This window comes from Mustela nigripes, chromosome 10, assembly GCF_022355385.1.
Source record: "Mustela nigripes isolate SB6536 chromosome 10, MUSNIG.SB6536, whole genome shotgun sequence".
In the NCBI taxonomy this organism is placed as follows: Eukaryota; Metazoa; Chordata; class Mammalia; order Carnivora; family Mustelidae; genus Mustela; species Mustela nigripes.
The window spans coordinates 65,013,528-65,038,944 of NC_081566.1; the positions used below are offsets into that span (position 1 = coordinate 65,013,528).

Below are 25,417 nucleotides of genomic sequence, written 5' to 3' on the forward strand. Positions count from 1 at the left end.
CCTGGGGGCGCTGCACCACCCACTCACCCCACCCACCACCCCCCCCCACCCCCGGCACCGGGCAGACACTGGGCAGCTGCTCGGGGCACACGGAGGGCCCCGCGGCAGGGGAGGATGCGTGGCGAGCCGATGTGGAGGACGGAGGCCATGGGCGAGGGCAGCCGGAAGAGCCGGAGCTGCTGGGGTGGGGGCTCGGGTGGGCTCTGGGCAGGGCAGGGAGCCAGAGGGAGGAGAGGTCCCCGCGGCCGTGGGAGCAGGGAGGAGGCCCATGGAGCGAAGCCGCAAGAAGTACTGGGGGCGGCGGCCAGGGAGGGGTCCGGCCTCCGCTGCATTTCTGGCCCTGTCTGCCCAGGGCCCCCCGCCCCGGTTTCTGGGAACTGACTTTCCTTCTCTGCCCTTCGGTGAGCTGGTGGACGGCTGCTCTGCAGCCCTCTGGGCGCTTGCACGCGTGACCCGTGTTCACTTCATTGTCCCTCTCTTGCTCCTCTGCTGCCTTCCCTCACTTTTCCGCTCCCCTCTCCCCTCCCCTGCTCTCCCTCTCCTGCTCTTCCTCTCCTGCTCTTCCTCCCCCCTCCCGCTCTCCTGGTCTCTGCTCTCCCTGGTGGTGGTGGCAGCTGGTGGCGGCACAGATGCAGCGGAGGTGGCGGGCAGGAGCGGCCAGTCAGGGCCTGAGCCACCCGACGTGGAAGGCGGAGCAGAGGCTGCGGGTAACGCACTTCCCCTTGGACCCAGAGCCAGACCAGGATCAGGGTGTGGGCAGAGCCAGGCTTCGGGGGTCGACCCCTGCCTGCATTCACAGGGTGTTCCCTGAGAGCGTCTACCGGGGAGGAGTAGCACCCAGGGACAGGGGAGAGCCCAGGCCCTAGTCTGGAGACCGCCTGGAGCGGAGTCGGGATGGTGGGGAGGCCTAGAGGGCCGGGAGCCCCGAGTCTTTGGTGTCTCCCCTTCTCCTCTCCTCAGCCCCGTGTGGGCCAAGGGGTCTGCGGGATCCCGCGGAAGAGGGTGGTGGGGGCGGGGGCTGCGCGGGTGTTCATCGGCAGAGCTTGCGATGGGGCAGGCATGAAGGAGCCTCCTGCGCTCCTGTCCCCGACCAGTGCCCCCCTCTCCCACCCTCCAAGGACGGGGGTCACTCCCGATTCCCCAGCGGCCGCCATGAGCATCCTTCCTCCGCAGGGGCCATCGGGAGGGCTTTCTGGAGGAGGAAGGCCTTTGGGGGGTGACGGGCAGGCACTGTGAGGCCAGCGTGCGCTGAGCTGGATCACAGGGCGCCATCCCCGGCCCTGGGTCGGTGCGGGGTGCCCTGGGGCACAGGAGGTGGCTCCCACCTCCTCCGTATCCCCCTCACCTCCTCCTCTCGCCACGGGGACAGGGAACTGCTTCTATGTCAGCATGCCGGCGGGACCCCCGGACTCCAGCACCGAGCCCTCGCAGCCTGACAGCCTCCCTGCCTGGCAGCCTTGGGGAAGCAGGGGAGGTCGCCGGCGCCCTAGCCACTCTGCACCCAGCCTGGCCCTCAGGGATGTGGGCAGCATCTTCCACACCATCGAGCAGCTCACCGTCAAGCTCAACAGGCTCAAGGTGGGCCCAGCGTGGCAGGGGGCGTGGCAGGGTGCTCAGTCCCTGTCCCAAGACCCATCGCCTTGAGGGAGGGGTGTCCTCTGGCCTGGGTCCTCCCCACAGCTGCCCAGGAGCACAGAGCCACCCGGGGGCATGGTGGGGGAGCGGCAGCCGGGCCCCTTCCCCAGGGCCCTGCCTCCCAGGACCAAGGTCCGACGCCCCCTGCTACCCTCCCAGGACGTGGAGCTGGCCCACCGAGAGCTGCTCAGGTCCCTCGCGGGAGAGTCCGGCGGCACCACGCCCGTGGGCAGTTTCCACACGGAGGCGGCCGGATGGACAGACAGCTCCCTGTCACCTCCAGCCAGGGACAGCCACCAGCCAGGGCCGTGCTCGGAGGATGGTGAGCGAGGCAGTGTCCTCTGTGGGGGCTGGACGGGGTCCTCCTCCTCCCTGAGTCCGTGAATTCATCCCCTCAGCTTCAGAAAGGGATCTGCAGGGAACCCCCACAGGAGCTCGCCTAAAAACTGGAAACCCTCTTTGGATTAGAGAGAGAAGGCACCAGGGAGCAGGTCTCCCTCCCGAAACCTGCTCCTACAGGGCGGGCCAGGACACAGCTGCCCACGGGCTCAGGGTGGACAGGAGTGCGGCGCTGCAGACAGCCCTCTCCAGGCCGCAGTTCCAGATGGACGCACTGGGGTGGGCGGGGGTTGTCCCCCACGACCAGGCCAGCTCCTCAGCTGTCCTCCCCACCTCCCCCACAGGCTCCGACACGCCCCTGGAAGACGGTACAGCACTCACAGCCTCGTCCCCAGGACTGTAACTGTCCCCACTCCTCTGGGGGATGGCCCGAAAGGGGCACAGGGCAGTGGGGGCCAGGACCTCCTTGTGGGCCCGTGGAAGATGGGTCCAGCCGAGACCCCAAGGGCGTCCCGCATGTCGCTTGGTCTGCTCAGGTCCAGGTCCAGTTTGAGCATCTCCCCTGCCCTCCAGCTCCTCCAAAGGCCTCTCCTGAGAATGCTGAGTGCATCTGAAAGGCCCCCCCAGACACAGAGGTGAAAGGAGAGGTGTCTGTGTGAATGCACTTTCTCCCTCCCTCCCTCTCCCCGCAGGGCCCCAGGGCTGAGGCGGGCTCCCTCCGCCTCTCCCCTGTCGTCTCACTTTGGTTTCCTATAAATATGTACGTACTGTATGTGCATCTCGCTCTGTAAATAACTTTGACCCATTTTGTTTGTGTTTTGGGGGCCCGGAGGCAGGCCCAGAGGGCACAGCTTGCATCTCCTAGCTAACAGGCCTGCTCTGGGGTCAGGGCGTGAAGGGGGAGCCAGATCCGAGCACCAGGTCCCCCGTGGGCAGGAAGGCGGCCCAGCCCACCTGGCTTGAGAGCCCAGTCCCTGTGGCCTGAGCCGAGAGCCTCTCTCCCCTCCCAGGACAGTCCTCTTGGGGGGAGTTCCTGACCCCACCTATGTCCACCGTTGGCCACGCTCTCCCTAGGGGAAACCAGTGTATCAGGTGCGGCCCCGAAAACCGGACCCAGGAGGTGGGGCAGGGGGTTCGAATGCTGGAGTCCCCACATTAACCTGGGCCCATCCCTGGGGCCATGGCGGCTTCGGCCCCTGTCCCCGTGCCGGCCCCTCCTCACGGCCTGGTAGGATATACACACTGTGCTAGGTGTATATATACGTATATATATAAATATATATATATATAATATATAAAATATAGAGATGGAAATGACTGTTTTCCTGTTAAAATAATGTATACTCTTTTATTTTCTTTCTCTCATGGTTAAGTTTTTTTTTGTTTTTTTTTAAGAAAAGTTAAATATTCTTCAATCGCGGTGGTATGTGTGTGATTTCTGGAACTGCTTGGATAAAAGATTCTGTGGTTCTTAGGATTGGGGGGAAGACACAGGAGGCAGCCCCCACACCCGGCTTCAAGGCCCCAGGCCCCAGCATGGCTGGAGACACCAGGCCCAGAGCTTCCGACATGCACTCACTGAGCCACCATCGGGCCAACCACGTTCCACGGCCCCTTGGCCGAAACGGGGAGAGACAGAGCCCACACCGTCGAAACACACACAGGCAATGGGTGCAGTCGGGAGACCCCTCCACGAGCCCCCTTAAGGCAAAATGGGGGCCGGGGGAGGCAGTGTCCGAGGCCTGGCCAGTCCTCGCTGGCCTCCGCCTCTGCTCTGTCCCAGCACTCTGACGGGACCCAGAAGCCACGTTTTCCCCAGACCTCCGGCCCTTCTGCCTTCACTGACCACCCGAGGGCCAGATTCCCTTCCAGCTCTGCCTCGTGCTCCCTCCCAAACCTAGCACGTGCCACCTGCCGACCCCACGGGCTTGGGATCCAGGGGGACATCTGGCACTCCCCCCAAGGAGCCCTGCTGTGTGCTCGGGAAGGGGAGGGGGACCCTCAAGCTGGAGCTCAGTGGCCAGGTACCCAGAGCTGCAGAGCCTCACCAAGCCTCGCAGAGCAGGAGTGGGGGCAGGGAGAGCGCGTCTCTGTGGGCTGAGGGGAAGGCCAGGTTCCATCTGCCGCCACGCTCCTCTGGCCCGCCCGTTGGGGCGTCCCTGGCTTCGGGCTGCCATCACCTGTGGGCAAATGCACTGGGCTTTGTGGGCTTCGAGGTGCTTGGCCTTTGCCACGTCGATGCCCAGAGACTTAACACCCTCTCCGGAGTAGCCTTCCAATTCTCCAGGTCCCTAGCCGAGTCCCTATCTCCGAAGTGACCGGGCGCCTGAGCCGACAGGGAAACGCAGAAGAGGAGGGGCCTGCAGTGGAGGAGCCCGAGCCCTCCCCGAGCCCCTTCACCGGGCCTGTCCAAGGTCACCCCACCGCGTCCTCTGAGACCAGAGGCTGAATGCGGGTCCTGGCGTGTCCCGTGTCCTCCAGGGAACACAGGCAAAGAGCAAGATGCAGGCCCGAGGAGGCAGGAGTGTGGTGGCCCCGGCCGCCCGAGCCTAAGGGCCCGATCTCATCCCAGGAGAGCTGCAAAGCCCTTCGGCCATTTCAGGCCACGTGACAGGAACAGACGCCGAGTCCAAACCTTCCGTGTAGTTCTGGAACAAAGTCTTCAGACTATAGCAGGGGGAAAGCACAGCAATCACAGTTTGTTTAATGACTGGAGAGCTCCGCCAGGGAAGCCAGGCCACCAGCACTGGGCAGCCCCGGGTGTCAGAGGGAGATGGGGGAGGGGCTAGGTGGAGGCCGCCGCGGGCTCCTCCTCTCTGGGCTTGGCCTTGCTGATGGGGTCCCTGGGCAGCATCAGCTCCTGGATCATGGTGTACGTGGGACATTGCGGGGAGAAGTAATTTTTCTGAGGGAGGGAAAGGAAGGTGACAAGGGGATAATGTCACTTCTCTAGGTTTTCCAGGTCGGGGCAGGGGGTGGGCAGGAACGGGGCACTCACCGCCAGGGACAGGCACAGCAGCCCCACGGGGCCCTTGGCCGCGCTCTTGGACTTGGAGAACTGGGCCTGGTGCTGCACGGTGGCCAAGAAGCCCTCCAGCCCCACCTCGGTGATGCGGTTTCCTGGTGGGGGGGAGAGACCCAGGTGGCCCCCCGCCCCTGCCCCTCACGCTCTGACGCCCCTCTGGCCTTCCTGCCTTGACCCCCGACCCCCGTCTCTCCCCCGACACCAACTGCCAGAAGCAGGGCCTGTCCCGCTCTCCCCCCGAGCCCTGTGTGGGGTGGCTCTGCTCCACCGAGTCGGGGCTGCCCCCCACACCTGCTGCATGGGGCCCAGGTGGCCGCAGGGGGAGGACAGCAGGGGCGCTCACGCACGGGTGAGGTTGAGGTGCAGAAGGACCTTGTTCCCAGGCATGAACACTTTCCCCTCTCGGTGCTCCACGGGCTCCAGGAGAGGGTTAACCACCTCTGAAGGCTCGGAGACCAGCTGCTGAAGCAGGAGGACCCCTGCAGCTGACCCGAGGGGCTCAGCCCACGGCTGCGCTCTCTGTCCTCCGTGCTGGGGGTACAGAGATAAGCCTGCACCCCCAGAAGGAACCCTGGAACGTGAGCCGGGAGCCAGGGCGGACACACACACACACAAACACACACCAGAATCTGTGGGGCCCAGAGGAGGCCCCCAGCCCAGAGCAGCGCCTGGGGCAGGTCCCCAGGGCCACAGCTGAGGAGGTGGAGGACAAAGGCCATCCAGGCAGAGGAAGTGGCCAGAGCAAGAGCCAAAGCGTCGTGTGGCACTGGGGTTTCCCTGGGCACCCGCGGCAGCGATGAGGGCCGCGCCTGGGAGAGAGGGGGCGCCCACAGAGCGGTGGGCGGCGGCCGGCGGGTCAGGATGGGCGGGACAAGGTTGGGGGGCGGGGCGGGGTCTGGCTGGCTCCGGCGCAGGAGCTGAGCCGCCGCTTCTGATGTCCAAGCCCGACGTTGGGCATGGAAATTAATTTTTTTTTTTAAATTTAATGCAGCCCCAGCCCCTCTCCGCCTGACCTTCCTCTCTGGTAGGATCCTGTCTTGATGGCAGACAAGACTCCCAAGAGAGGCCCTTCCCTGCCTGTGCGGGAGACAGAAGGGGAGGACACAGACCCTGGGGCAGCTGAGGGCGGGGGCAGCTGAGGGCGGGGGCAGCAGTCGGGAAGGCTCCAGAGTGAGGTGTCAGACCCGTCCCCAGGAGCAGGAGCCCTGCACGGGGGCGGGGGGGGTGCGCAGGGGGACGTAAGACGCCCTGCCTTCCTGGGGGGCTGCGAATCAGGCGCGGAGGACCGGGGAGAGGGAGCCCAGCCGACGAGAGCCGGGACCGGCTGGCCGCGCCAGGGCCCCGGGAGAGTTGACAGAACAGGGAAAGGCGAGCCCTGAGCTCCTACCCGCCCCCCAGCCAGCCTGGCCGGGACGGGGGTCACGCGAGGACCGTAGGACATGAGTGGAAGCCGGAGAGACCCTCCAGGAGGGGCTGGCCACATGCACCTGAGGGAGGTCCCTGCTGCCCACCCCGCCCCCCCCCGCCCACCCTCCCCCCTGCCTCCCCGCACCCACCCGGTTCCCCCCACCCCACGCCCAGCCCCTGGGGCCCGCCGGGCTCCCTGAGCTCACCCCACATGCCCCCGACTTCCTGCGCCCACCCCGCCGCCAGCGCTCACCCCGCCCCCCGCCCCGCAGCCTACCTCGGACTCCAGCAGGAAGCTGCGCTTCTCTTTGTTTCCTATCTTGGGCCCCTTCCCCTTGTTGGGCTTCTGCTCCGGGATGGTGACCTCTGGAGTGGGGAGAGGGGCCAGAATGCACCGCCTAGATGGTGCCATACTGCCCGGGGCCCCAGAGGGCACGGGCTGGACCAGGAGGTTCGCGCCTCAAACCTTGGGACAGGGTGCACGGGGAAGAAAACCCGGTGGGCGGGTCCCTTTCCTCAGGCCAGTGCGACGGGGGTCCAGGCAGGGGACATGGGGTGCGCAGTGTTGGGGGCAGAATGGGGGTAACCGGCCCAGAGACCGCGTGCCCCAGAGGACCAGCACTCAGGAGCCCGCGCCCCGCCCCCCGCTAGGAGCCGCGCCCCAGGGCAGCCCCACTTACTCCCCTTGGAGGCCTTGGCGTCGTCTTTCTTCAGGGTCCCCTGTGTGGGTGACTGCCCTGACCCCGGCTTCTCCTCTCTCTTCGCCCCGTCCTGTGCAGCGCAAGGAGAGAGCTGAAAGCCGGGCTTGCCGGGGTTGTCCCCAGGCCCTCCGCCCTGCGACCGCCTGTGCTGCGGGGCGCCTTCCTCCAAGGCGTGGCTCGCCGCACACCCACCCCTGACTTATCCTTTTTCTTGCCCAGGCCTTTCAGGGTCTTCGTGGCGGGCGTCTTGTCTGGCTTCTCCGACAGGGCAACATTGCTGACCCCCGTGAAGGGGTTCTTCTCGCCTTTGGAGTCCCCGTGTCGGGAGGAGGAAGGCTGTGCTCACAGAAGGGAACGGATGAGCGGCACCCCCTCCTCAGGGCGGGGTGAGGGGCCCCCCATGCCGGGCTGGCAGCGGGACCCACAGCACCCCACCCCATCTCCGGGCCTAAACGCGGACATTGCTGCTGCGGACGCTGGGCTGGGGGCCCAGACTCGCTGGCTGGGAGGGAAACCCGGACACTCCCACTGCCCCTCCTCCGCGTCGTCAGTCCTCTCCGCGGCCCAGGGAGCAGCCGTCCCACCGGTGGGCAAACAGCTCGCGCTCCGGGGCTGGGACCGGAGCCATCCCCTTGGCCCACACGCCGCTGGCCGCAGCTTGGTAGGAGACAGAGCGCAGACGCCCACCTGGCCTGCGCCAAGGAGCGACAACGGGCCAGGCCCGGGAGAGGCCGGCTTAGGATGGGCCAGGGGGCCGCAGGGCTCACCGATCGCGAGCGCTCCTGAGACCCCTTTTCCAGCAGAAGGCGGCGGCGCTCCACTACCTCCGTGTGTGTCAGCTCAAAGGGGCGCAGGACCTGAGGCAAGCGGCCACTCAGACGCCAGCCACCAGCCCAGGGACACCCCCCCAATTCCTCGGCAACCCCCCCCCCCACCGCACCCACCTCGGCCAGCTTCAGGGCGCCCTGGTCCTGGATACGGTTGTGCGCCAGGGACAGCCAGAGCAGGGCACGATTCAACCTGAGGCCCTGGGGCGGGGTTGGGGAGGAGCACGTGTGAACCACTGCCCTCTGCCCCACTCCTGGTCCCCGGATCCCAGCTCCCAGGTCCCGCCATACACGCACATCGGCGATGTAGCCAGCGCCTGCATCCCCGATGTGGTTGAAGCCCAGGTTGAGTGAGACCAGGGAGCGGTTGCAGCTGTGCAGTGTGGACAGAGCCTGGCCCAGCAGCTGAGCCCCGTGGTCGTCAATGTCGTTGTTCCGCAGGGACAAGTGGGAGATGCTGCCCGTGGGGTGGGGAGGGGGATTCGCTAGGAACATGGGGTTGGGGCTCGCCTCTCTGGGGGATCTGACCTCTGAGGGTGAAGGGGCAGGAATCGTGGATCCGTAGGCAGGTGGGGGAGGGCAGGGAAGGGGACACTAGGATTACCTGGCCTGGGGAACCGGCCCAGAGATGGGGGCGAGAAAAAAGTCTCACGTGCTGTCCAGTGCCATGAGCTTGTGATAGGACTGCTCGGGCAGCGGGTTACCCTCCAGAGACACCTTCCTGAGGACAGGGAAGGTCTGAGAACCAGGAGGCGCCCCTGGGGCCAGGGAGGGAGAGGTGGGTCAGAGAGGTGTGGGTCTCCGGGACGCAGCTGGGAAACAGACTCAAAGGATGGCCTTCCAACAGAGAAAATTATACGGGACAGAAGTGTGGCCGCGCCGGGGGGGTCACTCCCCAGCGATAGTGGCCCCTGGTGACTCGGCCTCTGGGAGGATTCCTGTGACCACCACGTGTGCCCCACCAGAGGGTGGCTGGACCTGATGACTCACTTCTGACCAAATGGGATATGACAAAAGTGGTGAGATGTCACTTCTAAGTTCAAGTTCCAAAAAGACTGTGGCCTCCACGTTAGGGGCTCCGTGGAAAGCGCGGGGCTGTCCCTGCAGGGAGGGCTCGTGCTTCCGGTGGGAAGCCAGGGGACAGCAGCTCCAGCCCACGCTCCAGTGACAGCTCCAGCCACCCCCACCCGCCTACCCGCCCCACCCCCCACGGAGAGATTTGTGAGTCAGGAATAGGGAACAGACCGGACCGGACCACCACTAGCAGTGCCCCCTCCCACAGTGCCCAGGGATGGGAGGGGGACGGAGGACCTTTCCCAAGTCACAACAAAAGCTGAACTAATGGCACGAAATTTCTCTACTTAAAAATATTCTCCCAGGGGGCGCCTGGGTGGTTCACTGGGTTAAAGCCTCTGCCTTCAGCTCAGGTCATGATCTCAGGGTCCTGGAATCGAGCCCCGCATGGGGCTCTCTGCTCAGCAGGGAGCCTGCTTCCTCCTCTCTCTCTGCCTGCCTCTCTGCCTGCTTCTGATCTCTGTCTGTCAAATAAATAAAATAAAATAAAATAAATTCTCCCACAATTTAGTATCACTTTCAGCCTTTGGGGCCGGCTCATCTTTCACCTAAGCCTGATTACAGTCATTTTAAGTGATTTGATTATGTTCATCTTATTTTTGTATCTTCCAACGAACGCTACCATTTTGTTTCTACTGGCTAATTTGTTTCTAATTGCCACATGGACACAAGTGATGTTCCATGGTGTTCTCCATGCAATGTTGAGGACCTCCAGCTGCAGAGGACGCCATCCCTGCCCTGCAGACACGCCCTTCCCCACGGAGGGAAGAGTAGGGGCGGGGCGGGGCGGGGGGGGGGGGCGGGGGCGGTGGGCGAGGCGGGCGAGCCAGCGTGAGGCCCCGGGGTTTGTTCCGCGAAGCAGGGTAAGTCCAGCCTGCTGGGGGAGCCTCGGGAAGGGGCGCCCAAACCAGCTTTGCCAAGGGCACCTGGAACTACACCGCCTTACACCTCACACTCCTCTTCCTCTTCACAGCTTTGCTCAGCACCGCCTCCTCCAGGCAGACTTCCTGTCTCCCCGTTCTGCACCCGTGCAATAGGGGGACTGCGCCTTACCTGCCCCCACTCCGGTGGTGGGCCCCAGGCCCCAGGCAGGAGGGAAAAGCTCCAGGAAGAGAGTGGACGGTGGGGGGGGGGGGCGCGAGGAGGGACGGAGCCCAGAGGCCAGTCTCTCCAGGCCCTGGTGAGGCAGAAAGGGGACCCGCTTCTTCTGGTCCGACTGGAGCTTCAGAAATCAACACAGCCCTGGGCAGGGATGCCGCTCTCCTCCCCAAACTGCCCACCCGGCCGGGGCCCGCCCACCCCCTCTCCTCTCAGACCTGAGCGTGGGTGCGCACAGAGGCAGGAGAGCGATGAAGGCCGTCAGGGTCTTATCGGTCAGCCCCACCTTCCACAGGCTGGACTCGGGGGTACAGAAACCCAGCTGGAGCCTCGCCTCCGCCTCCCCAGGCCCCTCCCGCCGCGCCCTCCCTTGTGCCCCTCCCCCCACAGCCCCGGGGGTTCGCTCTCCCAAGCCGCGGAGCCAGCGGCCGCACCCTGGCCTCCTGCCCTCCGCAGCCCCGCGTCCCCTCACTTGATGGCCTGCAGCTGGCTGAGCGGAGGCAGGCATTTCGAGAAGATTCCCAAGATCCGCTCCTCGACCTTCCAGCCTGCGGGCGGAGGAGGGGGAGGCGCCTCAGCCGGGGGCCGGGCCCGCGGCGGGGGGCGGGGGGGGGCGGGGCGGGGCTCACCGCGGATGAAGACCTCCTTCACCGACTTGTCCTCAGGCTCCAGCTCCACCTGCACCGTGGGCCGGAAGAACACGTACTTGCTCTCCAGACTGTTGAGGCTGCAAGACCCCGACAGGCGCTGATCGTCTGCAAGGCGGGGTGCGAGGGGCCCGGGTGAGGAGCGAGGAAGCGGAGCGGCGGTCCGTGGAGCGCACGGACGTACCGCTCAAGTGGGGGTGGCTCCGGCCTGGGGCGCAGCGTCTCGGGCCCGCAAGCGGCGTGGGCCGGGCTTGGGGAAGGAAGCCCGGAGACTCACCCACCTGCACCCCCGCCGCGTCGGACCCTCCCCGCACGGCCGCACTCACTGCCCTGCGCCCCCGCCATTCGGCCGGCCCGGCGGTGCGAGGCTGGCTTGCACCGGGCGACCCCGGCAGACACCCCCGGGGCTCCCCGGGCACTCACCTAAGGCGGGCTTTTCCGACATCGAGGCCGAGGGGACGAAGGCCGGGTGCGGGCGAGGCCGGGGGACAACTTTGGGGAAGTCGGTGTAGCCCGAGCGCGTGCAGAGCTCAGCGAAATCCGTCTCGAGGACCCCGGTGCACTGGTACTCCTCTGCGGGGCGGCGGGGGACGGCGGCTGTGGCCCGGGGTCGCCACCGGGGGGCAGCAGAGAGCAGCGGGCGCCCTGGGGGTCCCCGGCCCGCCCGGACCGCGCCGCCCCGCGTCCCCAGGCTCGCCCGCCGGGGGTGGGGGAGGAGGGGGTCGGGGAGCGCTGAGCAGCTGGGGCCCCTCCTCAGGAGAACGTCTTCACAACCATTTTCTAAACGTAAGATGCGTTGTAGAAACCCGCAGCGCCAACAGCGCGGAATCCAGACGCCGGAGAAGGGGCCAGAAGGGCGCGGGCCACACACATCCCGGGGCACCCAGCCTCCGCGCGGCACCTCCAGCCAGCCGCGGGTCAAGGCCGCTTCCCCTCCGCGGCCCGCCCGCCGGGGGTCCTCCATCTCCCACGGGGTCGCCCGCACAGCCTCCTCCTCCGTTCCCTGGGACGGCCCAGGGCCACGCGGGGAAAGAAGCCCAAGCCCGCTGCGAGCAAAGGCAGGAGCCCAGGAGCCCCTCTGCAGCCCCAGCCCGCCCCGCCCCGCCCCGCCGCCGAGCGCCCGCAGAGCCTCCGGCGTGCGTTTGTCCCGCAGAGGCGTTCAGAGCGCTACACCCGCCCGCACTCTTCTAGATGCGCCGGGAACGTCGGTTCACTCCAGAGCTCCATCAGCGCGGACAGGTGCCCTGCATATCCCCTCCGGAGGGCGGTGCGGACGCGAGGCAGTCCCCAGAGGCCCCTGCTCTTTCCGGCCTCCCCATGGGCATCCAGGGAAGAAGTGCTTCCCGGAGCCGGGAAGGGGTGTCCCCGGCACTTGGGAGAACCGGGAGGCAGAAGGGTTGGCCCGGCGCCAGCCTGCTCTCCCAAGGGCCCGGCAGCCTGGAGCCCCCCGCGAACCATCACTCCCACCTGGCCGCGGTGGGGGGGGCGGGGGGTTGCAGGCCGAGCCCGGGGACAAGGACTGCCAACAGCAGGAAACCTGCCCGCAGGCAGGAGATGGTTTGGGAGCACAGGGGCTCCGCGTTCATGGGGACAAGAGAGGGTAGAGGGTTCTTGTGGCAAAGGAGGCACGTTCCTCCCGCGCCCAGCCATGGGGAGAGCAGGACACACAAGTCACCCCAGGAGCTCCCTGGGCAGGGCCACTGAGAGGAGGCTCAGGGTCCCGGGGTAACCCCCTCGCACAGCAGTCCTCCCCGTACTACCTGCCTGCGGGAGCTGTTCCCCTGCTGGGGGAGCCCCTCAACCCTTCCTGCTTCACCCACACCACCTTTCTCTAGGGCAGACCTTCTCCAACTCGAGCAGCACCTGGAGAACCCATCAAAATAGTTTCCTGGCCCGCCCTCGCCCCACCGGCCGGCCCTAACTCCGCTGGGCCAGGGGAGTCCCGGAAAGTGCATTTCTAACAACTTCGCAGCTGGTGCCAAAGCTACTGGTCCCAGGACAGCGCCCTGAGAGCCGCCGCCGCTGCCCTAGGAGCCCGCTGCCCGACAGAACATCGCGGGACAGTGCTCGCTTCGGCAGCACGTGTGCCGAACTTGGCGGGACTCGGAGATGCTCTGTGTCTGCCTGGAGCCCGCGGTCCCCTGGGGGACAGTGCCGCTCCGACAGGGCCTTGCTCTTGCTCCCTCTCTCGCACACTCCCACCTTCCTCTCACTACAGACCTCACCTTTGCCCTTGGAGAAGCAGAAGCCAGCAGATGGCGTCTCCTCTAACCCTTCCTACCGCTGCCATCACTCTAGCTGAGGCGCCAGCCCAGAGCCCTGCTTCCGCCCCACGCAGCACATGGGATCCTCTGACCGCCATGTGTTCCTGTCCAGCATCCCTGGGCAGTAGTCACCTGCATTCTCTCCCCGCCATTGGCTGGGCCAGTCAGGCTTCCCTGCCAGCTGCACTCCCCTAACAGCTCTGGGCTGGATCCCGAGTGCTCTGTTCTTCCCTCCTGCCCAGGGGACCTCAGCAGCTCCCAAAGTCACACCTCCAGCCCTGCGCTCTCTTGAGTGCTCCAGACATGTCCAGCTGACAGCCCCACCGAGGTCTTCTCTCACATGCCCCCCCTCCAGGCTTTCCTGGCTGAGTGAGTGGCCCTCCAGCCCACCTACTGGCACCTGGGAGTCCTCTTCTTCCCACCGCAGCCAAGACTACGAACTCATTACCAGGAAGCCTAACCCGTTCTCCCTCACTGCTCTAGTCCAGCTGCCACTGTGCCCCAGCCGGACTACCGAAACCCCTCTCCCTCCGTCTCCCTGCCTCATACTCCCCCTCCGTGCCATCGTCCATACAGAGTGGTGTGGGGGGACTGGCCCCTGACCAAGGTCTGACGATCACAGCCTCTTCCCGTGTTGGTTTCCCATGACCCCAGGGACAGCAAGCCCCTGTCCCCTTTCAAAGCAGTTGGATCTGAAGCCAGAGGCCTTCCAAGAGGGGCTCCTGGCTGGCTCAGCTGACAGGGCATGTCTCTTGATCTCAGGGTCATGAGTGTGGAGCTTACTTAAAAAATATATATATATATCCTTTCCATAAATTCCCCTTCATATATCATCGGTTTGGGTTGGGGTTCCAAGGGACAGAAGCATATGCTTACTTGTACGCTGCCTGTGGTTTTTTTTTTTTTTCCCCAGAAAATGTAAATGGACTATGTGTGTATTGTTCTCTCCCTACCCAAAAAGTGATTGTTGAATGAGTGAGTGAACAAAACTCCAAGTGCCCTCCTGGTGGGTTCCCGGGCTGCCCTGCCCTACTTCCACCCCCTGCCCCGGGACCACTTGTCCCTCCCTGGGCCCTCTTCGCTCGTGCATCCTGGCACATCTTATCGCATTTGCCAGTCCCAAACCACAGTGTGGGTTTTCTAGGATCGAGTTCAAGTCAAACATCAGCCAGGCTGAGTTCCAGGAGCCGGGCTGGAAGCGCTGTGATTTCTAAGGAGAGAGCCCAAGGCCACGCTGCCAGTAGCCGTCGGCACGTGCGCGGAGCGGGTAGTGCACCTGCTGAGCACAGAGCTGCTTAGCGTCAGGGACGCCACGACTGTCCCCCGGCTCCGCTGGCGCGCGCACCAGGGCGTCGGCCCGCACGACCCGTGCAGCGCGCCGGGCACGACGACGGCGCCCACCCGCCCTGGCAAAGCCGAGCGCGCGAGGAGCCCGGCCGCCCGCCTACCAGGGTTCTTGGGCTCCTCCTCGCCCACCGGCTGCAGAACAGTGACCGGCTTCTCCTTGGTCGCGCGATCCCCCTTCTTGGTCACCGCACCGGACGACTTCTGGGTCCCGGGACGCGGGGCCCGAGGGGAGACCCCGGGCGCACTCGCCTCCCCCGACATGCCGGCGCGGTCCGCGGCGACTCTGGAACGGCCCGGCGGGCGAGGAGGCCAGACAGGACTCGGTGGGGCCGGCCCAGGGGACGGTCGAACCGGGGGTCTCTACTCCGCGGCCACCGCCCTCCCCGCCTGCGGCGGCGCCGCCTCCGCGTCTCTCTCCAGGACAACCGTGCGCGGCGGGCCGGCGGGCGGGAGCAACCGCAGAGCGCGCGGGGCCACCCGGGGGCGCCGCAGAGCCACGGCCGGGGGCGGGGGGCCTGGGGGCGGGGGCACGGCTGGGGGCGGGGCCACAGCCCGGGGGCGGGGCGAGAGCGCGGAGGCGCCGCGGAGCCACGGCCGGGGCGAGGCCACAGGCGGGGCGGGGCGGGGGAGCCCGGGGCGTTGCAGAGCCGCGGCCGGGGGCGGAGTCACAGCCCGGGGCGGGTGCTAGGGGTGGAGCCACGGCCGGGGCGGAGCAGCCGGGGGCGGGGCCCCGGAGCGAGCGCGAGGGAGGAGCGGCGTCGGGGGCGCTCCGAGTCCACGCGGCCCGCGGCGCCCTGGAAGGCCGCGAGCCTGTGAGGGACGCGGCAGTCGGGGGGAACTGGGCGGAAGAGTCGGTGGGGACAGATCCACTTCCGCGGCGCTGTAGGAGAGGGTCCTCGCGGGAAAGGCGCGGCGCTGGGCTGGACCCGTCTAGTTAGCGTCTGGGAAGCGTGGGCAGTTAGTAGATCCGGATTCGGTGTCCGCGGGTAGTGTAGACCCTGCCTGTTCCACGGCGGCGGGCCCCCATTTGAGCGGCCCCTCTCCCGCCTGCAGCCCCCAGGGTCACTCCCAGCGCCGGCCCGCCCTGCAGACAGGCCGCTCCTCGGAAGCCGGGCCTGTGTGCTCCCGGCCCGCGGCTGGCCGGCACCTGGGCACCTACGAGCGCTTATCCCGGCACTTTCCGCTCACTCAGCCTCTCCGCCTTTGGGGGAACATTTATTGAGTGTCTGCTGTGTGCCAAGGGGAACCAATGTTGGGCACAATACATGATTCCTGCCTTCAGGGAACCCACCGCCTGGTGGGGGAGGCAGAGATGAATCCAACCATCCCATAAAGAAACCACACATCCCGGAGAGAGCTGGTACTGAAGGCCTCCAGGCGCCGGAGAAGGCGCCCAGCTGTAGTCCGTGCAGTGCGAGAGGCGCTTCGGTAGGACAGTATGTGAAGGACGAGCAGCAGTGAGCAGGTGAGAGGGGAAGAGACGAGGGCGCATGTGCCAAGTCCCTGTGGTAGGAAGAAGTGTGGCTCGTAGGACCTGGGGTCCAGGGTGACTGGAACAGAGTGACTGTGAACACAGTTCCAGGTGAGGCTGAAGAGACCGGCCAGGCCAGCAAAGCCTTGGACAGTTCTGACTCGTCTGAGAGCCATGGGGCACCCATGAAGATGTTCAGACCGAGATCCCCTCACCACCTGGCATTCTGAGCAGTTGCTTGGAGCAGGTACCCAGCGATGGATGCAGGCAGGACCGTCGGGCTGTTGCTAGAGTTGACGGGTTTGGCCTCTCGACGTCACAGAACAGGCTGTGTGCCTAGAACCCTCTGAAGCCACACACACGCGCGCGCGCACGCACACACACACACAGCCCAGGCTGGGAGTGCACAGGCAAGGAACCCCGTATACATTTTCAACATTAGTCTGAAATCAAACTTCTAGCAACATTGATCCCACCTGTTTACACACAAGAGCCCCAGGGCCTTGGGGAGCCACAGGTTGGAGCACGGACAACAGGGAATGTGGGCTTTCTGCTGACCGGGGTCCCCCAGGCTGGAAGCTGGGAGCCAGGCCCTGTCCTCTCCACGTTCAGTTCCTCTAGCAATCGGCAAGTTCCCGGTCTGTCGGTCCTCTCCCTGCTCCTGGCAGGGTACATCCAGCAGGCTCTGTCTCCAACCTCAGCAGGGGAGTCCCTATGTGGGTCCCTGCATGCCACGACTCCTCAGCGGTCCTGGCGCCGGAGCGGGGGTGATGGGGGGTGCCGAACTGGAGGCAAGTCGTAATGCCCGGGGATGTGGCTGTTCTTCGGTGAGTCGTAGTGGCCAGGGGGCAGGCCCGGAGGCAGTGGGGGCTGGGAGCCCACAGAGTCTCGGTCTGGGGACAGAGAGGGGACAGGATGGGGGACAGCTTTTCCCTCCTCACACCTCTCCTCCTAGTGCCAGCCAGGGACGCCACCCTGACCTCACAGGGTGAGGACACTTTGTCACCAACCTCATTCCCCTCTTTCCTGGGTACCGACTGCTCAAGTCAGGTGCTGTTGGACCATTTCAAACCCTCAGGGACGCTGCTCACGGGCTCTGAGAGGCCAGCTGATGTCCCAAACCTCCTGCCTGGTGCGAGCCCAGGTTGGAGCCCAGAGCCCAAGCTCTTGCTGCCACGCCGTGTTCCCGCTGCTTTCTCCCTCTAACCCTTCCTTCCCCGCCCCCGTCCTGGCCACCACCAGCCCCCCTGCCCCAACGGGGAAAGGGGTGCTCACCATAGGTCAGAGGGCTGGGCTCTTCATAGGTGCCACTATCTCTCTGTGGCTGGGGGTGCCGCCGGCGCTGGCTGTCCCAGACCTGAGCTGGCTGCCTGGGGGGGGGCCCTGCAGGAGGACCTTTCATCTCCACATAGCTGCTCTCCCGGGGGCTCCTGAGGAGGCTGGGCAGGTCCCGGATGGTGGCATAGGGGTTCTCGTTACTCAGGGAAGCCACACTGGCCCCCAGCCCCTCTTCAGAGATGGGCCCTAAGGGGAGAGGAAGGAAGTCAGGCTCCGTGGGGGCCCGGGCTCCTAGCCCCCAGCTCAGCCTGCCCCCTCACCCCTGTGCCCACGCCTTTGCCAGAGAACAGGACTGGGCCACCAGAGCTGCTGGAGCTGGGGCTAGAGCTTCGGTGCAGGCAGCCAATACCGGAGGGGCAGGAAGAGGTGGGGTCCCTGAGCACACAGGCACCCCCCTCCTCTGGAACCGCTCCCACGAGCCCCCGGCTCTGACTCGCCCACCCGCACCAGAGGCCTCAGCCTCCAGGCTCTTACCCCGCTCCAGAGGCCCTGGCCGGGGCTCACGGCGATGCTTCCAGTCCGCGGGTAGGGTGCTGTGGTTATCCGGGCCCTGGAAACCAGCGAACGGCTGACTGCCCGGAACCTAAGGCGGGGAGGGGCATGGAGTAGGGAGCCTAGCAGGCCAGGATGGAGCTTTCCAGAGACCCGGGTCTGGGCCCGCCCCTCAGCAGGGCCCCCACGCCCCCAGCACTGACCTTGTTAGGGGGCAGGGGGTTGGGGGAGCACTGTGACAGGGTGTGGTAGCTGGGGTTGGAGTAGTAGTGGCTGTAGCTCGGGGGGACATCTGCACAAACAGACAAAGGCGCGTGGTGACCCGGCTGGCCCGAGAGAGGCCCCAGGCCTGGGACAGCGGCTGGGCCGGGCGGCAGCAGGTCAGCGGCCGGCCTCTCTGACCCCTCCTCTCCCCTCTGACGCAGATGGCGCCCTCCCCATCTTCCGGTCCGGGAAGGGGGGAGGGACAAGGGAGCCCTGCCCCCCGCCCCGTCCCAGCCCCCAGGCCAGCTCACCTGGCATGACGTACTCAGAGCTGTCCAGGTGCCCCCCGCTGTAGGCCACCACCAGGTGCCGGTGCTCCTTGCCCTTCTGCCAGTGGCGGTAGCCAACGAAGAGCACCAGCAGGGCCACCACCAGGGAGCCCAGCACTGCGATGCCGATGACCGCCCCCAGCGAGTTGTAGGCCACGGGAGAGGTAGGCATCATGGTGAAGGGCTCCTGGTTTCCTAGGGGCACGGGGTGGCCACTCAGCCTGGTGTCTTGGGTCTACTCTGGTGCGCAGGGCACGTGCACGGGAGAGGCCCCAGTAGGGATGCTGGGAGCACCAGGGGTCTGGGTCCTGGTGCCCTGGGGACAAGGGGGCCCTGGAGAAGAACTCACCAATCCTGCAGGGGGCACCGCTGTCCTCTGGGGGACACACACAGGCCCCCGTGACGGGGTGGCACCTCTCTCCTGGACCGCACTGGCATGGCTGGGAGCAGTTGGCTCCGAACGTCCCGGGAGAGCAGCCTGGTAGGGAGGCAGGTGTGGTGAGGGGCCAAAGCGGCAGTCTCCTCCCTGGGCTGGGGGGCAGGGCACGAGTTCCCCTTCCGTGGGTACCTTCCAAGCAGAGGCGTCCTGTCCAGCCTGGGGGGCAGAAACAGCTCCCATCCTGGGGGTGGCAGGTGCCCCCATGGCCACACTGGCAGGACTGGGCACAGTCAGCTCCCCAGTGTCCTAGAGGGCATGCTGCAGGGGACAAGTGGCTGTCTGCCGGGGCAGGGCCAGCCCCCCCTGGACGGACACTCAGCCCCCAGCCTCACTGAATCTGCTCGGCCTTGGTCTCCTGGGGACACCAAGGTTTGGAACCACAGCTGCCACGGGTGACCCGTGGGTGCTTATCACGAGCCCACCTGCCCACTCGAACCTGCGTTTGGTTCTCTAACAGCCATTTCAAAATGGGGTGCCCAGGGCCGGACAAGCGACGGGCCTGTTACTCCCCCGCACTCAGCTCTGATTCTTTTTTCTCTTTAGCCTAAGATGGAAGTAAGTGTCCGTACTCTTTAAGTCACGGTTTCTGTGCACCTGACACTAGCGACCAACGTAACAGCAGCCCGCCCGGAACTCTACGGGGACGCCGCCCTCTGTCGCCTCGCCGAGCCCCCGAGCCCGCACTCAGCCTCTCTGGTCACCGCTTCTCACTTCCTTCCAACACCTGCCGTACTTGGGGCTCTGGGCTCATCTGTTCCATAATGTTATTTATGCATTTTTGTGGGGAAGAAGCCACTTATAAATAGATATAAATTGAAAAACGCAGAAGCAAAAAGAAAAACCTGTGAAACCAAGCTCAGGGCTCCCTCACCCACCGCCGGCCCCTGGGCCCAGACCAACAGCGCCCTTCCCAGGCCACCCTGCAGAGGGAAGTCCCAAGCTGCACCCTGGGGCACCGGGGCCATACTAGAGTGTCTGTCTGTTTTATATAAACCATGGACCCCAAGTGGGCCCGGAAGCCTCCAGTCCTCAGCCCAGTGCTCAGTACGCACACGCACTCTCACACACAAGCCGCCACCTACGCTGGGAGCAATTGGGGCCTGTCCAGCCGGCCAGGCAGTAGCAGGTCCCGTCCGAGGGGTGGCAGGAGGAGTGGTTGGCACACTTGCAGGGCACACAGCGTTTGCCATAGCGGCCAGGCTGGCAGGCTGGGGGGAAAGGGCCGGTGATGACTGGGGGCAGGGACCACCCCTGGGTCAGCCCGGGACCCCACCAGCGCCCTCCCTTCTCTACATTGTGGAAGACGCCCAGAGAGCAGTGGGGGGCTTCTGGCATCAGACATCGCCCTGCACCCTCCTGCTGGTGAGGGAGGGTGGGAGCGGGAGCCTCACACTTCTGGCAGGAGGGCCCTCGGAATCCAGGGGCGCACACGCAATTGCCGTTCTCCGGGAGGCAGGTACCCCCGTTCTTGCAGGTGCAGCTCTTACTGCAGTCGGCTCCCCAGAGGCCGTCGGGGCAGGGCAGGTGGCAGCGGGCCCCTGTGGGAGAGAAAGGTATGGCGAGCCTGGCCAGCCCCCCCACTCACATCCACAGGGGCTCTGATGGACATACTCCCTGTGGGCTCCATCCCCCAGCTCTGGGGGACTTGGGGCCAGGACACCTCAGTGCTCACCCGTCCAGCCGGCCTGGCACTGGCAGTGTCCATGAACAGGGTCGCAGCCATCAGAGTGGTCACAGTCACAGCGGCTGGCACAGCCTTTGCCAAACTGCCCCTTCTTGGAGAGGGAGTGGAGGGCGGGGCAGGCCAGTCAGCCCGGAGTTTGCTGTGACCTGCCCGCCCGCGGGCAGACGGGCTGTTGAGCACTTACCGGGCAGGGGAGCTGGCAGTGCACTCCGTGCCACCCAGGGGTGCAGGTGCAGGCTCCGGTTCGGGGGCTGCAAGCTGCCTCGTGGGCACACTGGCAGCTGGCGTTGCAACCGAAGCCCCAGGTTCCAGGCGAGCAGGGCACGGAGCAGTTACCACGCTGCCAACCTGGAAGAGGGGCCCCACAGAGAGGCATGGGGATCCAGCTCCACCCCCCACCAAGCAGGCAAGGCAAGAGCTGTGCCCCGCTCTGGGCTGGGAGCTGAGAGTGGGCGTGGGGGTGCTCGAGGCCCAGGCGGGAGGCAAGCGTGTGCACCGGTAACACGCTGGGTGGCTGCTGGTGGTCCACCAATCCCTTCTGGGGCCTGCAGAATGGGGGGCAGGGGGGCTTGGCAGCAAACCCCACACCAGGTACCTAAATGAGTAATGCAGATCACCTGTAAGACTACAGGGAGGAGTGGGGACTGGAGCCCAGAGGCGGGTTGCACATCACCGAGAGCCACCCAAACACAACTCAAGCCGTGTCAGAACGCAGCCTAAAGGTTGCCAACCGGCCCCCCGGGTGGATCTCAGAAGCCCTTCCAGGCCCTCCCAACTTGTGGCTCTTGATGACTGAGGGCGAGGGATGCTCGCCCAAGAGGTGCCTTCTGGCCTGGACCTTTCAGTGCAAGTAGGATTTTTGTGGTTGAAAAAAAGCAAAGTGGATTTTCCAGGAAGGAAGTGGCCTGGCGACTTTCCCACCGTCCAGCGGCGGCCCGGGGACCCCGCCCCTGCGCTCGGGCCCGCCTTCTTGCCCGTGGCCCCGCCCCCGACCCGCCCCTCCCCGGAGACCCGGCCCCCTCACCCTCCTTGCACACGCAGGCGCCGTCCACCGGCGAGCAGGCGATGGCGTTGTCGCAGGAGCAGCGCGCGCTGCAGTCGACTCCATAGGTGTCGGGGGGGCAGAGGCTGGCGCAGTGCGGGCCCTGAAAGCGGGGGCGCGGGGGCCGGTGAGGGGGCGGCCCGGCCCCTCCGCTGCCCCCTCCTCCGGGTCCTCCCCGCGCCACGCCTCACCGTGTAGCCGGGCGCACAGCGGCACCGGCCGCTGTCGGGCTGGCACACGCCGCCGTGGAGGCAGAGGCAGTGCTCCTGGCAGCCGGGCCCGTGCGTGTCCTGCGGGCAGCTCTCGTTGCAGTGCAGGCCGGCCCAGCCCGGCAGGCACGAGCACTCCCCGCTCATCGGGTGGCAGCTGCGGCGGGAGCGGGCGGCGCTGTCTGACGGGGTCCGCGCGCGCCTCCCGCGCCTCCCCGGGCTCCCCAGGCTCCCGGGCTCCTCGGCGCGGCGGGCGCCGGGCTTCGCCGACCCGGGGGACCGTTCCGAGCGCGCCCCGACTACCGAGGCCCCTCCCTCTCCCTTCTGTGACATCTGTCCCGCCCTCGGGTCGGGCTCCCGGGCTTCAGCGCCCAGGGCCTCTCCCATTGGCGTCCTGCCCCTGAGCGCGCTCCGGCGCCACACCTGAGGCTGTGCTCTGGGTCGCAGGTGCAGGGCTCCTGGCAGCTGAGGCCGTAGAGGCCGTCGGGGCAGAGGCGCTCGGCGCAGCGGTCCCCAGTGAAGCCGTGTTCGCACAGACACGCACCGTTGGCCGGGAAGCAGCGCGCGCCCTGGGCGCAGTCGCACGTCTCTGCACAGTCCTGGCCGAAGCGGCCCACGGGGCACTCCTCACGGCACCTGGGGGCCTGCCCAGTGAGTCTGAGGGCACGCACCCTCCCCCCTCTCCCGCCCCCACCAAAGCCACTCACCGATCCCCCGTGTAGCCTGGGGCGCAGCGACACTGGCCAGTGAATCGGTCGCAGAGACCACCATTGTGACAGTGGCACTCTTGGGAGCAGTTGGGTCCATGGAAGCCCTCTGGGCAGGGCAGGGAGCAGATGGTGCCCTGGAGAGGTGGAACATGGACAGCCCCTCCCCGTGGGCATTGGACCCCTTGATACCCCCCCCCCCCCACCCCCCGCAGGGTCACAGAGCCCACCCCCTTCACACACCCCCTCCTCCCGCCCTGCGGAGAAGCTCCCCGTGCAGGCCACCCCCTTCCTACCATCCAACCAGGTGGGCAGCTGCAGGAGCCCTGGGAGGCCTGGTAGACACCCCCGTTGTGGCAAGGTTGGGTTCTGGGGCAGAAGCCAGCGGGGCCCGGGAGACAGGACATCTCACAGCTGCTGGGCAAAGCAGTGAGGTCAGGGCGGGCACAAGCAGCACGGGCCTCCCCTTTGCCCCCTGCCCCGTGCTTCCCGGGGGAGCAAATCCTGACCTCAGAGCTCAGTGTGGCAGCCAGCCTGCGGGTGTCGTGCCCCCCACTCCCCTCCCCCCACTTTCCCCACCCCCACCCCGGAGGAGTCAGAAAGCAAAGGTTTCCAGGACCAGAAATGGCAGGGACAGCCAGCACCACCAGAAGGGGTAGGGCAAGCAGCCTGCGCTGCCAGTCCCCTCCAGACACATCTGCCTGCCCTGGTTTCTCTGCCCCAGAGGGCTCCGCGCTGGAGCTGCTCCATGAGGCCCCATGCATCCCCACCCGGCCTGCACCTCCTCGCGACAGGCTTCTCTGGGACCGTGTCAGCCCCACTTGGGGACACCCGCTCACACACGCAGGCTCTGTCATCCGCACAGAGAGCCTCCCAGCTGGAGGACCCTGCTGTTGCCTTACAAGGAGGGAACAGCTCACAGAGACTCAACGATGGGCTCAAGCTCGCTCAACGGGTCGGTGGCAGAGCTGGGACAAGGACCTTGGCCTCTCCATTCTGTCCCACTGGGGGTCCAGCCCGTCTCCTCAATCTGCATATAGGCCCAGGTGGTCCTCTGCCCACCACCCCGTTGTGCACCTGGGCCCCTTCCTCTCCGGGGGGCAGAAGCAGGCTCCGGTCCGGGGGTCACAGGGCGCTCCGTGGCACCTGCAGCGTAACCCGCAGGCGGGGCCGTACTGGCCGGGGGGGCAGGGCTGGAGGCAACGTGGGGGCTGCAGGCCCAAGGGGCAGAAGCAGGCTCCGCTCTTGGGGTCGCAGGAGCTGCTGTTCCCGCAGTGGCAGGGCTCGTCACACTGAGGTCCCCACACGCCTGGGGCACAGGCTGCAGGATGAGGAGGGCAGAAGGGGGTCACCAGGGGTCTCCCCCTCCCTAGCCTCCATGAGTCCAAGCCCACTCCCCAAACCCATGCCCTGTGCCCCACTTCGGAAAAGGCAGCTGGCTGCTCTGAGGCTCTTGGAGTGTTGGGGTGCTAAACCCCTGTGAGCGGTAGAGAAGGTGCGGCCGGCCCTCCCCCCCAGCCCCCCAGCTCCCCAGCCCCCCAGCCCCCCAGCCCCCCAGCCCCCCAGCACTCACCGCTGGAGCAGTCGTCGCCCCGCCAGCCCTGCTCACACTGGCACCGGCCGGGAGCCACACAGCGGCCGTGGACGCACTCCTGGGCACAGAGCGCTGGGGCAGAGACCGAGGGAGTGAGAACCGCTTCCTCTGCCCCCACCAGCCTCTCCCCCTCGGAAACCGGACCCTGGGGGCCTGACCCTCCCAGAGCAGCACCTCGGCCTGGAAGAAGTGGCCACAGAAGACAGGACCAGCAAGTCAGGCCAGAACTTGACAGAAGCTCAGAGTCCAGGCTCCCCAGCCCCTTTCGGTGACATTGTCCAAGCACCATGGTTGGGAAAGAAAGGGGACCCTCAGGAGGGAACCAGACTTGACGGCTATGTGGACATCAGTGGGTGGGGGCGGGGCAGGCTGGGCAGGAGTCGACAGTGACAGTGACCGTGACAGTGACGGTGACGGTGACTGATGGAGGGGAGAGAGGCAAAGCAGGCTCCCGCCGGGAGCCCGTGGGGTGTGGCGGCCCACTCTGGGCTGCGTGGTGGCGCCAGGCAGGTGAGCCTAGTGGAAGACACACAGCAACAGAGGCAGGAACGGGGCGAGACAGACTCGGAGCAACAGAGGGACACAGGCAGCCCTGAGACAGACAGACAGACAGAGACAGATGCTCCAACACATGGAGAGGAGGGGAGGGAGAAACATGGGGGCAGCTAGGACAGAGGTGGCTAGTGGCCGCTGCTGGGGGGGGACAAGCCCGGAGGCAGCAGGGAAGCACAAGGGAAGGGCAGACTCACGGACACAGGTGTCCCCGCTCTCATAGAAGCCTTGGCAACAGCGCAGGCGTTTCCGGTGCTCCGTCCTCACCACCTGGCGGTACACCGGCCTGTAGACGACCCTAGGGGACCCCGAAGGTGGCCCTCAGCGCTCCCCGCTGACACTAGACAAGCACTGTGCGACCCTGGGAGGCCCCTGCTCCCGTAGAGCAGGAGCATTCCCTCACTGACCCCCCCCACGCACACTTGCGCACACGCACACACGCGCACAGGTGCACACATGCCCACACGAGCCCCCCCACTCCCTTTCAGTGAGGCCAGACGCTTCCTCGGCTCCCCCAAGTGTCCAAGAAGAGAAGGAGGGTATGGAGAGCCGGGCGGCTGAGCCAGCGCTGAGCCCACGGCGCGTGGGGGGGCAGGCAACCGCGGGCACTCACGTGGGCTGGGGGCAGGCGTGGGGGCTCTCCCAGGGCCGGTCACAGGGCTCTGAGGGGAGCAGGCTGAAGGGGCGGGAGTGGGACTCCTTGGTGATGGTGGTGAAGCTGCAGGACAGGGGTGGGGTCAGGGGTCAGGGCGGGGGAGGCCTCGCGCTGCCGCAGGGCCCTCAGGAAGCAGGGGTGTGAGGGCTTGGCCATGCTGGGGAAGGTGGGTTTGCTCCCCCAAGCCTAGGAGGAACCCCTGTCCTGGCCCCCTCCCCCTGAAGGGGTCTTCCCGGAATCGGAGTATTTCTGGGACCCCCTCATCATTGCTCTCTCCTCAGCCTACAGCACCAGAGCGTTCCAGTCCCCCCCCCCCCCCCCCCCCCCCCCCCCCCCC

At 66.3% G+C, this 25,417-nt stretch overlaps 3 protein-coding genes and 1 long non-coding RNA gene across 18 annotated transcripts in view; 2 read left to right on the forward strand and 2 right to left on the reverse strand.

Annotated features, from left to right (window-relative positions):
* ARHGEF11 (Rho guanine nucleotide exchange factor 11) overlaps window positions 1-3,249 on the forward strand; it is a 75,545-nt gene extending 72,296 nt beyond the window's left edge. For 6 of the 9 annotated variants that reach the window (XM_059413611.1, XM_059413606.1, XM_059413603.1 and 3 more), the window contains 4 exons: window positions 615-707; window positions 1,370-1,578; window positions 1,795-1,957; window positions 2,319-3,247. In XM_059413611.1, the coding sequence (XP_059269594.1) occupies window positions 615-707; window positions 1,370-1,578; window positions 1,795-1,957; window positions 2,319-2,377 (524 nt within the window). In that variant the 3' untranslated portion in view covers window positions 2,378-3,247. Of the gene's footprint in view, window positions 1-614; window positions 708-1,369; window positions 1,579-1,794; window positions 1,958-2,318 lie in introns of all 9 variants that reach the window. The other 3 variants (XM_059413608.1, XM_059413610.1, XM_059413609.1) reach the window with 2 other exon arrangements.
* Window positions 3,250-4,652: 1,403 nt separating this feature from the next.
* Window positions 4,653-14,769, reverse strand: LRRC71 (leucine rich repeat containing 71). The gene is made up of 15 exons (XM_059413612.1): window positions 14,466-14,769; window positions 11,177-11,326; window positions 10,736-10,861; window positions 10,579-10,654; window positions 10,325-10,402; window positions 8,587-8,655; window positions 8,232-8,391; window positions 8,052-8,135; window positions 7,875-7,964; window positions 7,300-7,443; window positions 7,087-7,177; window positions 6,684-6,772; window positions 5,347-5,458; window positions 4,973-5,094; window positions 4,653-4,879 (listed from the first exon to the last, which is right to left on the reverse strand). The coding sequence occupies exons 1-15, from the start codon at window positions 14,623-14,625 to the stop codon at window positions 4,760-4,762; spliced, it is 1,671 nt and encodes a 556-aa protein (XP_059269595.1). The 5' UTR covers window positions 14,626-14,769; the 3' UTR covers window positions 4,653-4,759.
* Window positions 10,793-13,831, forward strand: LOC132025838 (uncharacterized). 2 transcript variants are annotated; one of them, XR_009406717.1, is made up of 3 exons: window positions 10,793-10,888; window positions 11,556-11,992; window positions 12,589-13,831. It is a non-coding gene; the product is annotated as an uncharacterized LOC132025838 (long non-coding RNA). The 2 variants fall into 2 exon arrangements; XR_009406718.1 differs by lacking the exon at window positions 10,793-10,888 and adding an exon at window positions 11,228-11,318.
* Window positions 14,770-15,560: 791 nt separating the features above from the next.
* Window positions 15,561-25,417, reverse strand: part of PEAR1 (platelet endothelial aggregation receptor 1) — a 19,064-nt gene continuing 9,207 nt past the window's right edge. For 4 of the 6 annotated variants that reach the window (XM_059413617.1, XM_059413614.1, XM_059413615.1 and 1 more), the window contains 20 exons: window positions 25,039-25,143; window positions 24,623-24,723; window positions 23,853-23,945; window positions 23,357-23,600; window positions 22,576-22,693; window positions 22,280-22,416; window positions 21,996-22,208; window positions 21,555-21,729; window positions 21,346-21,466; window positions 20,506-20,669; window positions 20,310-20,412; window positions 20,029-20,175; window positions 19,720-19,845; window positions 18,767-18,895; window positions 18,548-18,676; window positions 18,181-18,393; window positions 17,869-17,957; window positions 17,648-17,756; window positions 17,111-17,359; window positions 15,561-16,728 (listed from right to left, as the gene is read on the reverse strand). In XM_059413617.1, coding sequence (XP_059269600.1) covers window positions 16,577-16,728; window positions 17,111-17,359; window positions 17,648-17,756; window positions 17,869-17,957; window positions 18,181-18,393; window positions 18,548-18,676; window positions 18,767-18,895; window positions 19,720-19,845; window positions 20,029-20,175; window positions 20,310-20,412; window positions 20,506-20,669; window positions 21,346-21,466; window positions 21,555-21,729; window positions 21,996-22,208; window positions 22,280-22,416; window positions 22,576-22,693; window positions 23,357-23,600; window positions 23,853-23,945; window positions 24,623-24,723; window positions 25,039-25,143 — 2,917 coding nt within the window. In that variant the 3' untranslated portion in view covers window positions 15,561-16,576. Of the gene's footprint in view, window positions 16,729-17,110; window positions 17,360-17,647; window positions 17,757-17,868; window positions 17,958-18,180; window positions 18,394-18,547; window positions 18,677-18,766; window positions 18,896-19,719; window positions 19,846-20,028; window positions 20,176-20,309; window positions 20,413-20,505; window positions 20,670-21,345; window positions 21,467-21,554; window positions 21,730-21,995; window positions 22,209-22,279; window positions 22,417-22,575; window positions 22,694-23,356; window positions 23,601-23,852; window positions 23,946-24,047; window positions 24,136-24,622; window positions 24,724-25,038; window positions 25,144-25,417 lie in introns of those variants that run through there. The other 2 variants (XM_059413619.1, XM_059413618.1) reach the window with 2 other exon arrangements.